General features: G+C 44.2%; 1 protein-coding gene across 5 annotated transcripts in view; it reads right to left on the bottom strand.

Annotated features, from left to right (window-relative positions):
* SPR (G protein-coupled sex peptide receptor) overlaps positions 1–17540 on the bottom strand; it is a 200345-nt gene that overhangs the window by 32325 nt on the left and 150480 nt on the right. For all 5 annotated transcript variants that reach the window (XM_084606245.1, XM_084606246.1, XM_084606248.1 and 2 more), the window contains one exon: positions 9100–9154. In XM_084606245.1, coding sequence (XP_084462371.1) covers positions 9100–9142 — 43 coding nt within the window. In that variant the 5' untranslated portion in view covers positions 9143–9154. Of the gene's footprint in view, positions 1–9099; positions 9155–17540 lie in introns of those variants that run through there.

The raw sequence follows: 17540 nt of genomic DNA, 5'->3' as shown, positions 1-17540 counted from the left end.
CTCTGCTTTGAAGTCTTGGTGTAGAAAAACCCAAACAACACCTACGGCGAGGTGGAAACGCGATCCATCTTTCCGAGCAATCGAAATGTCTCGGGCGGCGAAGGGAAGACACTGTTGCAAAAAAGAAGCCTAATGTGCCATGTAACGAACGGCACGATGCCATTGACAGAGCTCACACAAACAGGACTCTCTAGCACTGGGCTACATCTATGCGCTGAGCAATGACTTCTCATGGTTACCTGACTGGTATAGAAAGACGAAGCCTAGCGAATTCTTCACTGGAAGTATCGAAGTATGTTACTCCAATCGCTTGCCGTGCATTGTAAATGCAGATTTCCACCCTGAAGTTAAACAGGTACTGAGCCTTCTTTTCCCCAAAAACCAAACCATCTTAAGAAGTACACCCCGCCGTGGTAGTGCAGTGGTTAAGATGCCCGATTACTGTGCCGGAGTACCCGGGTTCGAACCCGACTACCGGCAGCTTCGTTTCGACGAAGGCGAAACCGAGTGGCGTTCGTGTGTGTGCTATGTCGGCGCACATTCAAGATCCCCAGGCGGGAAGAGTGGCTGTTCCTGGCCTTACTGGGCTGGGACAGGTAGGCCAACGCGGGGGCTAGCCTGCCACCTAATGTTTAATCTGTTGTAGGCCGTCATTGCACCTGCCACCACTTAGGAGGAGGACGACGGCTATTGCGTCTGGCGTCTTTCTCTCCCTCTTTTTTTCCTTCTCTACTTTCTCTCTTCTCTTGCTGTTGTTGTGGCTGTAGGAAGAAAGAAAAGAAAATAACGAGCCTGCTACTGGCTCGGTAAGTCAGCCACTTCCGCAGCCTCGTGTAGACAGAAGAAAGTAAAGAAAAAAAAAAGAGGCAGAGAAAGGCGCGCGCCGCACGATGCGGCGGAGGTGGCTCAGCTACAGAGCCAGTAGCAGGCCCGAGCATTTTCTTTTAAACGATCGACCGGTGCTGAAACATAGGACCAGTGAATAAAATATATCGAAGAATAACTTAGCGACAATAACCTGTCGCTGTAAGCCGTATTTTATTCATTCGTCGACCATTAACTAGGATTTCTACTGATTTGTCGGAAGTAGTGAGTGCGCATTTTGTTCTCTGTCACTAAGCATTAAAGCACAGAATTTTTTTAATGAAATAAAATCAATTTACACACCGGTTCTGTGCAGAATGTCCTCCCCTTAGAAAACTGCGAGATGATTGCCATGACAAACAAAAACAGTGGTGCTGCTACTACTTTTATTCACAAAATTGGGGAGGCATCCACATGAAACATTTGCTATAGGCCGCGAGACACTGACCCATCTTAATTGATTGCCTCCAGCGGGAGGTGCATGAAAAAGCAAACGCTAGAAACATTGATGCTTAGAGTTTGATAAGAACACGGTAGCAATCAATTTTAGCGGCCTCTTCGCCTCAAGCGTCATTTAATCTCGAGGCGATGAGGGAGCCAAATCCGTTCCCTGTTCGTTCAGCCCTTTGCGAAATCCCGAGGAACAATGAAGCACCGTTAACATTATAGCGTATGGAGGACGGGGCATGGCCCTGTGCGCGAGCTCTCCTATGTTTGACGGCCATATTTTATGGCTCCGTCGGCGCAAGTCACGTCCGAATTCAATGTGGAATTGTGTTCGGGCTACCGCCGTCGCAACCAGCTTAGCAGCAGCTGCTCCTGTGGGGGTACAGAGAAGAAGGCGGGTCCCCTGTGTTAGCCATCATCACCACAATCTGCTCTTCACACGTGTCCTGCGCAGCCAACCGGCCTCCTAAACTTTGTAAGACCGCTGCTGCGTGACGCTGGAATCCTCCTCCGGGAACCAGAGACAACTCGGCCGCTTCGCCCCTCGCTGTGTAGTACGTGATCAAGTAGCTTTACGACCGTATTGGGGAACATGTCCGACTGCCTCGAAGCGTTGCCTTTCGGAACGTTTTATACGACTTCTGGCCAAATGCCGCAGACGCCAGCGGCGACATGTTTATGAGGTTTATAACGATCTGCCCGGAGGTTGCCTCATATTTTGCAACCGACGCAAATTCCCGCCTCTCACCAACAGGGCTGGCCAAGTTACTACAACAAAAAGGTACCTCCGATATCCACACACGATATCCTGGAAAATTGTGTTTCCGATACCGATACAAAACACAGGACCGAATTCGATCTTCGGCGTTTTATCGTCTATAGTTCTACGCATCACTGAAATATGAATGTAATTAAAGTTCTATTATAATTGACGAAGTTTATTACACAGAAACGCGAATAAAATAAGGCTCGTAATATCATCAGTGAAGTTAATACATTTGTCCGTCGTTTCTAGAACCTTTATAGGTCAAAAGGCTTACATTTCTACGTTTTAAGATTGCATAGTTGAAAGCCAACTGAAACAAAGTTTAAATTTAGATGCAATGTGATTGGTGCGTCTTATAAAGCTAGTCCAGACGAAGTTTCATACTCCTAAGAAAGTTGGTTTTGTAGTTACGAGAGTTTCAAAGTAGTGTAGTAGACGATGCGTGCACCATGGGGTGTGTCGTGGATTTGGGCAATTTACCGGATACGACATAAAAATGGGCGATCGAGAGGCATTCTCAACCAGGGCCGTTTTGTGCGAATGGTCTATGGACGGCGTTCAATAAAGGGCTATAAGCTGAAGCGTGGCTTGGCGTTGCCAGGTTTGTTACCATGTTGATTTTTTTTAAATAATTTATGGCGCTATTAGTATGCCGAAACAGTGTGCAGCCATCAGAGGCACAAACGCGCCCATCGTGCAAGAAACGTGCACGTCGCATGCATTTCAGAAATGCGAAGCACACTGCGGGCCTTGTTGATGGTTGGCGTACGTTTTCTGTGCTGTAAATTTCTGCGATTGACACATCACGGCTCTCATAATACTGGCAAAAAAACAAAAACCCGGCCTACTCGCTGAGGTTTACGCAAGAAGCAACAAACCGCCAATATAATATAAAAGGTACAACTACATGCACCAGAGGACCCAATTGTGTGCGTTTCTGCGTCGTTTCCACGCTTTTTGCAGTTTCAGTTCCAGAAACGGCGGTTTTTGTGAGCGATTCCTGAGACACTCGCTTCAGTTACAAATTCTTTATTTCGCTCTTCTGGCGTACTACTAGAAAACCCTCTTTTCACGGAGCGAAATGTTTCGTTACAGTTAGCCTTTAAGACAGTATGTTAGTAACAAGTTAAGTTAATCCTGTCCACTCCAGGATTCGAACCACCACTCTTCTGTGGCCAACCAAGCGCGCTAACCACTAATCTACGCCGACTTTCTGGGAATGAGTCCATATCCTCATTGTCTACAGTACTAAAGCCAGAGGGCTTTAAGGGTAAGAACAGCAGTTGCTCTGGGGAGGAGGAGGAAAATGACAGTGGTAAAGCGGGAGAGTTGGCCTGCAGGAGGAAACTGTGAACGGTGGCAGAACTATCGCAAAGCACTGTTCTGTGCAACCCTAAGCACTTTTTTTGCGAGAAGAAAAGAATTCGTTTTAATTTAATAAAGTTCATAATATAACTGAAAACCGCTCTTAACTGGTCTGCATTGTATGATGCCGCCAGATTTTCTTCGGCACGCACGACTGCTGTAACGTCACCAGAGGTCTATAACACCGTCTTTTATAGTAAGATAACTTATTTAGTGGTAATTATGTTTGAATTCGTAGTACTTTCAGTTGTCCTCGAAGGAAAAAACGTTATCACCAATAAAACAGTAATCTAAGTTAGATGCTTTGATTTCGTTTAGATGATTTAATCACAAAGAGACCCATGTTCGGAGACGCCGTTGGCGAGAGCGTCGAGAATTTCGATCGCTTATAAAGCGTCCTATAACTGTATAAAGCGCTATAAACTCTATAAAGCACTCTGACAACTCTCACGTTCGGCAGCCAACAAAAACAGTCAGTGCCTACGACTGGCCAATAACTGACCATGACTCCTGTAGTGCTTTTAGACGAAAAACAACATGCGCGGTGGATTAAACCGCCTGGGTTCGAACACACGTTCTTGAGTTTGGAAGGGTGTTTAAACTTCGGAGCCACCATGGCGGAAACCTCTCGTTATAAGTAAGTTTATTTATGGTTAAAGCTCCATAATTTAACGCGGCGGCTCACAGATCGCGCCATAAGAGTAGCGTTAAAACCGTAGCCCCCAGGCTCCGAAACGCGCCGTTGTACCAGAGTTGATCGCAGACGCCACGATTAATCCTTCGCAATTTCACGTGGCGCTCCCAGATGGCGCCATATGCACTGCTGAAACTGCAACGCACGAGATCCGTAGCCACACGAAGTTTCAGACCGGTAAGTCTTACAGCAATTACACCGAGTTTAAATAATTAAAATAAGTACGATGGAAGAAAGCCTATGCTTCGCACAGTTATCATTTTAAGAGAAATAACCCTTGTCAATTTTCCCTTGAAAACAAAACTCGCTTAATTTTCCCGACTTTCATACTCATCCAATTTACAACATTAGCTGATTGAAACTCGTCTCGTACGCAGCAGTCAGCTATGCATATAGATGGATGCATATAGTACTGACCTTTCTCGGTTGAAAAGTAAGTTCGATAACTATATTAGGTGTGCTTCTGTCGTTTGTCTTCTCCTTTTCAGGCGAAAAGTACAAATTATACTAAACAGGATATTGCCTGCCTGCCTTTAGGCTAGTGACACATGAGCAGTGCAACCAAAATACTGAAGACAACTTGTACTAGCGATTTAGACAGTCAACCTACGCAGCTGTGTTCACCTATCACTAACGCTAATTGAAGTAAAAAACGAATGTTTATAAATGGTGCTCTTCTGTGAATAAATCAAGCAATGTTTTAGGCCTGAACTTACATCAAGAAGGAAACAAACTTTCATATTGGATGCCCTGATCCTCAAACATGAAGGAGTCTGCAAGTTCAAGTGGCGTATATGTCTTCACGCTCATCAATTTCATACTTTTTGTTGGCGGTTCTTTGGTATGACATACACTGTCTCTTTGGTTTCGCATAATATTAGATAAAAACTAAACAAGAAGGAACACAAACGTAGGTCTCCGATCACTCTAACCGAAACTTTTTCTCTCCTGGGAGGGAGTCTGCGTCTAGCAGCTCTCTCAGGGACAATTCTGTTGCCTTCCTATCTTCAGTCAGAAGTTGCAGGGTTTTTTCTTTTAAAATTTTATGATAGAGGCGCCAATATCTTCATAAAAACTAATCTCAACTCGCAAGACCTTTCACGCAAACGGCTTCTCTGGGCATTCGACACATCATGCTTGCACTGAGCGAACCAATTTGAGAATATGTTGGAGTAAGCCAAATTGTTGACAGAACTTTATAATTTTTACCATAAGCAGTTCATATACAGGTCGCACATAAAAGAATGCTTCAAGTCATCTGTAGTACCAGCCGTTAAGCGTATGGGCACTGTTTTATACGATCATGTGACCTTGCGTGCTTTTTGCACATGCTCAATTGCATGCATCATATGAATGCGTGTAAACAGAAATATGTTGGGTCAAGCCTGGGCCCTATTCTCGACATACATGGCCGCTGTTCGGCGCCATATTTTTGTCTTCTTAGTTCTCTGGGTATTCACGTGTTTCAAATTTAAGGCGTGAAATTTTGAAATGTCGAAATGGCTTTTTGCGATGACTTCAAAATGAAGTGGCACTACAAACTGTTTTTTAGCAGCGGCGGTTGTTACCTCACCGCAGTTTGACAGACAATTACTCTGGGTGGTGTAGTAAGTTTAGATATCTTGTTGTAATTGCTGATAGGACTGAAGCAACATCGTAGGGTTTTTTTTTTTTTGCTTTTTTTTTTTCAGCTGCGAAAACTTTTGGAGGAATAATAATAAAGACGCAAATTTACAGCCGCACGAGGGACCTAGCTATCCTCCCGTTCCAAACACTTTGCACTCATAGAGAAACCATCGATCCGCACGGTTGTTTCCAAGCGTAGCAATGGCGGTTTGCTAACTCAAGTAGTTGATCTGCGCGACACGCGGCATTTCAGAGAGCACTGCGATGCTTTGGAATCATCTGTCTGGGTGTTTTGTGAGGGCGATAAGCTGAGGTGGTGGCTGTGCAAGGAACTTAGCAGTGACAGGAAGCGAGAGATCACTAAGGACTGACTTAAACGTAGGCCCCAAACATCACCTTTTCGTCTAGCACTATGCATTCAGATCAATGTTAATGAAATGAGCCATCCCAGAATGAATTAGGCTAACAAAATGACTGATAGCTTATTTAGCGTATATTTTAATAAAGCAATGCATGTACCATGCGCATGGCAGATGTTTACTTGGCACATGTGATGTGTTTCATGCAAAGTTTTGTTCAGATGTGCGCCCAAGCTCACGATTTGCTTATTTTTAGAAACCGAAAGTAAGTATTTCATAGCACATTATGACTATACGCTCTAATCATAAGATGTTGTTAATTGGCTTTTTGTGTTCATTGCTATTTTTTTCAGCCACAAAATAATATTTATTTCTTGCTTTGCAATTTACCGTTTCGACAGTAAGTGATACGCGCACACAGTATCGCCCTAGGTTCATGCGATAATTTTCTGTAATCTCTCGTTTTCTTTCCTTTTTCTCCATTTATCTTCTTCTGCATGTGTACGGCAGCCTACTTCGCCTCATCTAGCTAACCTCCGTGCTATTTAGTTATTCTGTGTTCCTGCCTCTTGCAGCACAGCCAGTTGCTAACAAGCATTGATACTCTGAGATTGAGAGCGTTGTCCTCAGCCATGGACCATGCCGGACACGCAGGTGCCTTTTGGCCAGTGCTGGAGCTACTTCGAAAATCTGTTGACTACTTCTATTTACGACGAGGTCCTTAAACGTTTTAGTTCCTGCATTCAAATGCCGCTGATACGTGAACGTGTCAAGTCATCGGCGTTAGTGAGGAGAATAGCACTTTCCGCTCCCATCCTGTGCCAACCACTTCGAATATTCCATTACCATCCTTGCTTTTGAAGTGTAATGCTCCTCGAGTCTCGTAAACTCGCTCAGCCTCTCCGTGCGTAGCTGCTGCCAAATGTCTGAACGCAAGTATTTAATGGTACACCGAGACCGTACCGCCGCAACATATTTTACTCGCCCTCACAGCAACCTTGGGCGTCCAAATCGCGAAATGCTCCACAGCGGGTTGATTCCTGGAGCATCACCGTTTTGCGTACTTGGCGCCAAAATTCACTTGCAGACGACAGAACCTTTCTCTACCATTTTTTTACTCTTTTTCTTGAGAATGTGTAACCCTCTTGTGTTCTTACGTCTATTATTTTATCCTCTTTTTCTACAGAATGCGTAACCATATACGTAGCCACATACGTAGCTTGTCACCGTCCTACTGCAGACGTCACGCGTACATAACACCCCGCCGGGGTGGCGCAGTGGTCAGGGCGCTCGGCTACTGTGCCCAAGGACGCGGGATCAAATCCCGGCCTCGGCGGCCGCTTTTCGATCGAGGCGAAAAGCAAGGCGCCCGTGTGCTGTGCGATGTCAGTGCACGTTAAAGAACCCCAGGTGGTCGAAATTTCCGGAGTCCTCCACTACGGCGTCTCTCACAGCCTGAGTCGCTTTGGGACGTTAAACCCCACAAACCAAACCAAACCGTACATAACGATTTGAACAAAATGGCGAATTGACTAGAAGAGGGCCTCTGGTAAGTTTTATATTTCATTTTTTTTTCGAAATGTCATTGTCGAAAACACTTGCCTAGAACGCAGTTATACCGTTTTATGAAATACAATTAAATACTTGTTTTTTTTTTTAGAATCTTAGTCAATGAAAAAGAATGCGGATGTTTATTCCGACTATCCTTAGTTGTCCAAGCGTAAGCTTTTCAAGCATGGCCACATGGTCATACTGGCGTTTCTTCTTAATGAGTGCCTCTGGCTATTTACCGGCTCTGCCTCGAGTCGAGCCGGCTTCCAGTTCGCTGCTAACGTTCCCCGAGCTATCTCTGCTGGACGATAGACTAAGCCTGTCGCACCACCCGGACCAGCCCTCACCTCATCCAGGGCGAGGCTGAACAACGAAGCAAAGCGCCGCAAATTTGTTCTTAAATCCCCACCTCGTCACGTGATATCACAGAGGATGGCCTTCATGTCAACGATAGGGGCGATCGCTCGATATCCCCGAGGGGTGCTACAAGCGAGGAAGGCGAAGAACGCTCATTCTTGACCGGCTATGGCGGCTTAATGTCAATCGCGCAAGTGAATGGCCTTGGGAGTTGCAGTGCGAAGAGCTACGCTTAAAACCGTTTTTCTTCAAAGCTGCTCTGGAACGGAGTTTCACGGAAAGAGGCCTGAAGTTTTTCTCCCTATGATGCCATAGTTTTCTTAGTTTTCTTTTTTTCTAGCTGTGGAAGAAACCTTTGAAAAACTTGAATGATTGTTTCCTGAGTCTCTAAATTTTGTCTAGTCATTCTTTCTTTTTAATACGATAGCCTTTAATAACTGATGCTCGCGTACCCTGACCGTCTGTCCGTTCGTAACTATTTTGTTTACGCGGGAGGTGGTAGCTGGAAGCTGACATGGCCGAGTACTAACTGAACGTAGGAATTCCTGGCATTACGTATGGCAGGAGGTGCCAACTCAGGCCTTCCTTTCATATGGGTGAGTGATATCAGAATCAGCTTACGAGGACCCTTACAATCACTTTATTCCTAAGCCACGCAGGCACGTTCATACGGCTCGGCTAAAGCGGGGCTTCATATGTTGGCTGGTACCTTACGCTATGGCGTCATCACGAAAGTGGGAGTGAAAACAGAGAGACAGAGGAGCCGTAGTGGAGGGCTTCTGGCCACCGCGCTATAGAGACTTTTGCCTCATTGCAGTTTAGTGATATAAAGTGCCCACTAAATTTTTTACCTACAATACTTCTTTCGTGGGTGTTGCGTCTACCGCCACTCACAACCTAAGATTGCTGCGTTTAAGCAGAGTGGCTTTCTTTTGTAAATATTGCCTTGGTTAAGATGTGACGTGGAGAGTAGTGCAATTCTTAACACAAAAAAATCAGTTTTAGTGTGACTGTGTATAATAAGTTCGCACAATTTGAGGCACACATGATTGAGACGCAGGAGCACTCACCGTTCTCGAAATCCATCATGATGTCTTCATCCGTGTTTTTCATGTGGATAAGAACCTGTGTGTGAAAAAATATATATATATGTAAGTAGGACAAAAAGACAAAATGCTCAAATGGTCCTTGCTTTTAGGCGCCTCAGGAACGTGCAGTTAGGGATAAAGGGCGGGTTTAGAAAGTCGTCTTACGATGAAAATGTTTGCATGCCGATCACAAATGTAGCCTGAATTATGAACAGCAAGCGTGAATTCGGACAACACGTGACAAGATATTACTACAGCAACGTTAGAGAACCCTTTTTAAGCAATAATACCTGCTACTCGAGGTGTTCTCAGAATGATAGATATAGTGGATAATATTTCTGATTGCACGCGCCGCATTGTAAATAATTTATTACGAGCTAACGCTTGTCTAAAAAGAAAGAAGACGTTTCATACTGGACTTTACTCGGTATACTGAGATAACAACATGCTGAGATAGGCATGAGCGTCCGTGTCGCAGCAAACGAAAATATGTGGAGTTTTTGACATTCGCCACTTTCGCACTGTAAAGGTGGATTCACACGACGGACCAAATCGCGAAGCGCTCACAGGATACGGCATGAAGTGACCCTACGTCACTGATTTCCGCAACTCCGCTTCAGTCAGCGAAGCAACGATTCGTATATGAATGCTAGGCATTTTCAGAGTTCGGACCTTTCACGAAAGATACTTAACTTCTCATTTTATTTGACTCGCGGAAAGCTTTCCATCCATACTCCCGGTGCCTAACGTTGCATAACGCAACATATATTGCCTAAAACGCAGGAGGAAAGTAATAAAAAGCATTAAGGAACTAACTTGAATCGCAGCGAAGCCCGCGCGAATGAGCGTCACAGGTTCTCTATTCCGATCGCCCTATTCCGACGCTTTTATTGAGCGCACTGGCATAAAAAAATAGCAGGAGCTCATTAGTACCCTGTTAGAGTCGTTTCTATTTCGGAGTCGAACAAGTCGGTAATTTAAAGCCACGTCATTGACTTCATGTAACATTTCATTCGCCGTGCTTAGTTTGCACAAAAATTGCGCGCTAATCCCTTAAGGGATTAGCACGCAATTTGAAAGTACGGAAGACTAAAATGGGTAAACAAGAAGTTAATTTATAGTGAATTATTGTGATGTCAAGGATGCGACCTAACGCAACCGGAAGTAGAGCCGAAACAGGGCATATGAAGGAATTGGCGCGCAATTTGAAAGTACCAAATACTAAAATGGGTATACAAGAAGTGAATTGAGCAACTAGAAACAATCAGAAGCAACCAACAGCAGCATCCGTGTTTTCGAATTACTCCAATGCATATTCTGCAGTGCTCTTTATTTTTTGAATTATATTTGACTTGAACTAATCTTAAAAGCGACTTCTACGGCACCCCAGACAACACATGTCCTTTGTTTCAGTAGTCAACAAGCCATAATTTTGTTTTCCTATGCCCTTTTCCGGCTCGACCTAGGTTGCGTGACGTCACATCTTTGGCGTCACATTAATTGACTGATTTATTTTGATACATTCAAATTTGAAACATTTCATACATTCAAATGTGACGCCAAGTGATTGGCTAATCACACCATTTTCGGCTTTACTTGAACATTGTTTGCCTTTAATTATTGAGGCAATTACTTATTGACCTAAATATTTTTTTTCGTAGAGAACAATATGCCACTCTCTATCGATTGACATCACTCATTAACGTCTACCACTTCTCAATTACTCACAACTGTTGCGGACATGATTTTGCTGACGCGGTCTGGGGACAGACGTCTATGAACATAGCCAAGTAATGATTAAAGCTGGAGATTGCATTTCAGAAGCTCACTACTATATGTACATTCAAAGCCGTTAAAGTTATCCGTTCACTCCGAGGAGTCAACCTCTGCATTTCTGTGCCAGGCAGGAGGAACCTTTCCTAATTGCTATCCGTAGTGTCGTTTTAACTGGCGCATTTCGTGTTCGTATATTGTGTTGACGAGCCGATAGGATAGCTGTACAGCATTGACAGATAGTCGCTAATAGTCATGTGGGCCTGCGAAAAGAAGCAGCAAACAGTTGTAACAATCAATATAACCCGCAGGCCATCATTTCTTTTGGTCATTATATTTCGCTGTTGTGCTATTGTGACAGTGAAGCGGGCAAACGAAAATCATCAAGGCCAGAATACACAACTGTAGAAAAGAAAACGCGTTTCTAACTGCTCACACTGCTTACTCGCATTCTTTATTATTTAGGATGGTTAGCCACAGTTGACCTCCATACTTTGTCTGATATTTTGTCAAATACTTTTTTTTTTTGTTTAGTTGCCCCGTGTTTTCTGGACATTTAAGCGCTGAACTACTTAGCCTGCCAAAGAGAGCCGACTCGCTCGTACGACAACAGGGCAGACACTACTGCGCTCGCGGCTCCGCAAGGCACCCTTTGTTTTGTTCACCTCGCTTTCTCGCCCCATTCCCTCCTTCTTCATTCACTTCTATTTTTTTTACCCTCTTCACTCGAACGCCATCTGCACCCTGGCCTTTCTAAGGCTTTATATGTTTGAATTTCTGGCTGGGTAAGTCACGTTTCGCACCATTTCTGCTTCAACTTGGGGATTTGCTGTTTTTGTTGCATTGCGTCTGCGTTGTTGCAACGTCTGCCTTGTGCTGCATTGTTCGCTTCGTGCCAAAGCACGAGCAGTTCCGCGGTCCCATTGCACTGGATCGAGGCAGAAAAATGGATTCCAAGGGGCGCAAGCAGTCAGCCCACTCGCTGTGTTTCCTCTTCTGGCCGCAAGGCTCGGGTTTTGTCAAGAAAATGCAGCCAAAAAAATAAACAAAGTTAGACCCAGGAGTCTTTCTGTAGCGCTCGACCCTTTTCCCGTCGTCTTCCTTTCCATTTGCTGCTGAACGCACTGGAGACGACAAATTCCCCGTCACTTCAATCTGCCCTGACATGTGGACGCCTGCCTTCAAAGCTGGATGCGCACCGCTTCGCGAAGAAGCTTTGCTGCGTGAAATTTGCCGAACAGCCCGCAAGGGGCTCACGGAAAAACCTCAAGATGCATCTGCGCGAAGGCCCATTAGGTACTCGCCACCGAAAAATGTGGAAACGGGTACCTTCGGTGGCACCCTTCACGGTCGTGCCTGCATGGCTGGAGAAATCGCCTGCGTTGTTTCTGTTTTCTAAACGTCCCTTCTGAAGTTGAAAACTGTTTTTGTTGTTGTTGCAGAGTGGAATGTTAAATGAAAGAAATCTGCCTCTTTTATGAGTCACTTCTGCGCTGTCGGCATCGACGCTTAAGGTATTATTGGGCCCCTTCTGACTGAACGTGGCCTTGTAACTTTTAAGGCGCGTGCGATGTGCACGACCGCTATTTTAGCTTTCGGCATATGACATGTAAAATTCGATTCCCTCCCTGAAGTATCCTCTTCTTAGTATAGAAGCAACATTAATCCACCATTACGTGCTTAAGCTCGTATACGTTTAAGAGTTTGACGAACAAAAAAGCCATCTTAAGGCGCCTTCTGGTTAGCGAAAGAACACCGTGGTGCGTTAGTGGTTCGCGGAGAGTCTCTATACAGTAGCTATAATTTCTTTAGAAGAATGTTGCTTACAGGCTTGGTGTAATTGAGAAATCCTCATAAAGAGATGGAGAAAGGGGCCGGTGCTAAATATCAAAAGCATATAGAAACGAGTAATTTGAACATGTACGCAGAAAAACGTTAATAAATATCCCCACGAAAACACACCTGGCGGCATGAGCATGCGTCATACAGATAATCATCTCCTCACTGTTGAATACTCCTTCTTGCTAAGAGAACATCATCCTACACAACGTTTTTGTATTTCCTCTTTTCGTGATTGGGAACCCCTGTAGGTTTTGACGCAAAGGTTTCTTAATTTTTTTCGCTATGAAATTTCGATCATATTTCGAGCTTTGTTGAAGTTCAGTGCGACTATTTTTTTTTTTTTTAAAGGTATTCACGCTGCTGACTTCTAGGTTTTTGAGGTCGAAATCCTGAACAGGTTGAATAATAGTACATTGATAAAAGAGTAAACGAAAAGAGCTCTACTTTCGGAAAGGTTGCAGGTTGTAAAAGCAAATACCACATGTTGAATTCTAGTACATTGATAAAAGAGTAAACGAAAAGAGCTCTACTTTCGGAAAGGTTGCAGGTTGTGAAAGCAAATACCACATGCTGACTCAGACCCCATTTGTTTCCAGTATTACTAAATTCTGTCGCAGGCTTCTGTGGCGCATTTCTTTCCACAGATATGGTGCATGCCTATTAAGCCAACATCATTTTATTCACTAATTGAAGGAAGCGAACCTGTCTTCGCCTTCTCAAATTTGCCAGAAGAAAACACTCCATTGGTAAAATACTACGAAATATGGGTCTAGCGTGGAAATTATATGGAGCAAAACATATAAGTGTAAACATTTACTTCCCCCACTCCATGATCGCATTTTTGTATCTGGTTTCTACAAGGAGAAGACGCGAGCCACACCGCTCATGTTTTTTCTTGTGTCTGTTTCTTGTGGGTTAGTTCGATTCAACGGTTTAATACACACTTTGGGCCAGCATGTGGATGAGAAAGGGCGGAGTGGAACGCGAGGTCAACGATGGTAGGCGAGATTAATGAAGCTGCTCGAGATCGCTCCTCCCAGTACCCGCCAATTCTGAGGCTCAAACGGCTACAACATCACCGCGCAAGAGGGGGCTCACGATGAAAAGCGCGCCTTGTGTTATAGCATCGTGCCAAGCTTCCATCTCTTCCATCGCGGGCGGGCACAGTACCTGAGCTTCAAGCACTTTATTGCCGCCCTCGGCCCGCATGCCTCATTTGATCTCACCATCGAAAGTTAGGCCATCTTGCGCTGAAGGGCGCGACCCACCCTGTGATATTTTTGTAGGCGACAGTTCCTCAGCAGATTTGCCCACATGCATGAGATGGCGCTCAAAAACTATAATTTCCAACTTAAAAGTTGCACTCGTTTCGAAATATGAAATTATTTTGAATAACATTCGGCTGGAATTAAAGAAGCTAGTTTATTTTACATCCGTAGCGATTTGTGCGCAGACGTTGTATTCGTCAGTCTACCAGGACCAAGCGAATTTGGAGCCTTACATTGAAGGAAAAACCCTAATTCAGTCCAAAAATGTAAAATTGTCTTATGTACACTCTCTTAATATAAGGCTAAAGAAGAACGCTGAACCAGCAGTAAAGTGTAATGGCATGACTGGAAACAATCGAAAACAATGTTAAACCACAAGTAGCTTCGCTAGTTAACATGGCCTGTGCACATCAGCAGAGTTGGAGCGTAGTTCAAGCCTCTTTTGAAATTGACTGCAAGGATTGAAATTGACCACGCCAACATTATGCCAGAGAAAGGAATCGATAGGAGACTCAGGAAACAATTCAAGGTCGAGGCTGGAGAGAAAGACGGTTGCTCGAGGACCGTATTGGTGAAGCTCCATGCTCTTCGATGCCGCCTGAGACACGCGGGTTGTTGATCCATTGGAAATTACCTAAGTAATAATGTGTTCACAAAGCTAAATTTCGCAATAGGCTGCTTTATAGCAGATGCGTTCTTATATCACCTCACAGGTAACTGATAGTTACATAACCATTCACAGTAGACACATTTGCACTTTTGATATTAAGCGCTGTTTGAAATTTGCTCTTAAACAAGCCTTGGCTCAATCGCCAGCACACGTAAAGCTATAGCGCATGAAAGGTGCTACAAGTACAAACTTCCGAACCTTTTTCTAATTATCTGATTTTCTTGCCCAGGGTGAGCTTTAGGTTTGGTTTGTGGTGTTTAACGTCCCAAAGCAGCTACAGAGAACATTAATATTCAGCCCTTCATCCTTCGTAGAGAGGTGTTGTGATGTCTGCGTAAGCCAAATAATGGCAGTGAATTATCAAGACCTGGTTCATTTTCTATGTGTATTCGTCGCAAGAACCTCGGGCAGTCAAGCAAATCAAAGAAGCAAGCAAACAAGCAAGCGAGCAAAAAGGCAACGTGAACCAAAGCGAGGAAAAGCAAGCAAGGATCAAAGCAATCATTCAAACGAAGTAAAGCAAGGATGTACCAAAGCACGCAGAGCAAAGCAAGGACGCAAAGCATGCAATCGATCAAGCATGATATGAGGCAAAGCAAGTAAACAACTGCCAACAGGAAAGCAAGGTAAGGCAATCAAAAGCAGGGAAACAAGGTAGCAGAGCAAGTAACTAAAGGAAGCTAGAAAACGAAAGAATATATTGCTAGAAACCCGTGTCACACTATGAAGTTTTAATGCGTCTAATCTGCGAAGTCACCGGGCACAATTTTTATATATGCTCAAGCTGTATATGTTAGGACACCACACATGCGTACTTTGTCCTCAAGCTCACGATAGCTCGAACGCATTTCGTTGAAAGTGCGCGCCACATTAGCTGACGTTGCCTGCAACCAAGAGAAGGCTGCCAAGCTCATCCCACGATTACCAGAGCCGCTCATTTAATAAGTCCATGCTGTGAACGCAGGTGTGTTTGAAGCACGCCTGTACCGTCGCAGCAGTTGTCCCCATTCATGTCTGCTTCATCATGTTTTACTGCTATTGTAGTCTCTCAACAAAAAGCTAAGAGCGATATGAAAGGTTTTCGCTCATGGTAACCATAGTTCTCAATCACCTGCTCTAATTGTGTTATAGCGTGTAGTTTGCCGTCAGCATACAATAGCAATGTGTGCTGGTTACGCACCTAAGCCCTCGACATGTCTTGGCGAAGTAAGAGCGGTCGGGATAAAATGTTTTTTAGTGACACAGTCGTTCATAACGCTCTATAAGCAAGTTTCGTTTGACAGGACAAATATCATAAAAGTCGTCCGGTCATTCATCGCAAGATATTACAGCATCCTTGCCTGCAGTCATCCGTGGACAGGGCGTCGAGCGCAACCCAGATGCAAGAATAAAGGAATAACCAGGATATTAAGCAGGACAAAACTTTGAGAAAACATTCAGTCACCCTCTGGAGCATGAATACTGCGTTGCTCCAAAAGCAGCGTATACGTCAGCAAAAGCTTCTCTAGAAAGTTCTGCATAAAGCCGTTACTATACCCACGCAGGGCCACGCCGCATGTTCTGTAGCTTGATTGAAAATGAGCACTACAGTATAGTTATCCGAAGCACGTGAGACCAACAACACGTGTTGCTCCTCAATAAGTCTAGGAATCAATGTGGGCGTTGGACGTGGTAAGGCGCCATAAAAACGGCGCTGTCATGAAATTACAATATTCTTGATTTGATTGCGGTAGCTTCATATTAGAGCATGCGTAATTAAACCAGTTTGAAGCAAAAGATATATGCAAGTAATTGGTGCAACAGTAGATGCTCACCCCTTTCCCTCAAGGCTTGTGGTAGGTAGATCACACAAGCTTACGAGAGGAGACACCTGCTAGGTAGCTCCCGAAAATCGCTAGCTTGCAAAGCACCGCTGCTAAAATATAAACGCCAGTTTGGAGTGAATAGGAAGAAAGAAACAAAATAATTGCGAAAACAAAACAAAACGTGCAAAATAATTTGAAAGGCTTACGATTGCATGCTTACGGGGCAGGAAGGAAGACATCACATCCTAGTGGAAGCCTCAAAAGAGCACAGAGATGAGGGTAGCATGAGCCGAAGAGGAAGACAAGCCGCCAACACCGCTGGTTCATTGGGCATAGATCCTAAACTTCGGTAATTGCTTTCTCACGCTTCTAACCGAAGATGCGAAGGAAAGTGAGGTTTTCAACTGTTGAAATGCGTCGTCTTCTCCTTAAGCCTAAAATACACCTGCAGCTATCTATCGGACAGCCTCGAACATGGCACGCGCTACCTGTGATGCGTTTTTAGTATAACTTAGGTCCACTGCGAATTACGGTATTATTCCTGGTGAGTCTTACATTTATAACTTGGAAATAGAAAGTATGAGACCACTTCTCAAGACCGATTTAGCTCCCATCTTTAATATCAAAAACACTACTTCTCTTTGTTTGCATTTCAATGATATAACCTCAAGTACAGTGGATTATTCGTTGTAGACAGAAACAAAGACTCGAGCAGTTCTAGAGCTTCTAGTAGATAGGCACTGCGCCCGACTTAATAAATACAGTTGTTATTGTCGTCAGTTTTTCATTACGTTCTGCCTGTGATCAGGCACTTTCAATTGACCTAAGTTTTTCTCAAGGTCTCCTCTTACAGATAAATACGCCCTGGTGTCCAGAGAGAAGATAGTGTCAATTTGTTGTAATGAGATTGCCAGTGCTACATACTGGCCATGTTTCGAGCAGCTAATACAGTGGGGCAGTATTGCCTGCTCACTTAAAGAGCAGATATCGGATTAGAAAGCCATTATCATACTTCACCACTTGTGAGGAATATTTGTTTAGACACGCTACTCGAATTATAAAGTG

Source organism: Amblyomma maculatum, chromosome 6 (assembly GCF_055883805.1).
Source record: "Amblyomma maculatum isolate TAMU_Amacu chromosome 6, ASM5588380v1, whole genome shotgun sequence".
Classification (NCBI taxonomy): Eukaryota; Metazoa; Arthropoda; class Arachnida; order Ixodida; family Ixodidae; genus Amblyomma; species Amblyomma maculatum.
Note: the sequence above shows the minus strand (reverse complement) of the source record. Positions and strands in the feature narration are given on the sequence as shown.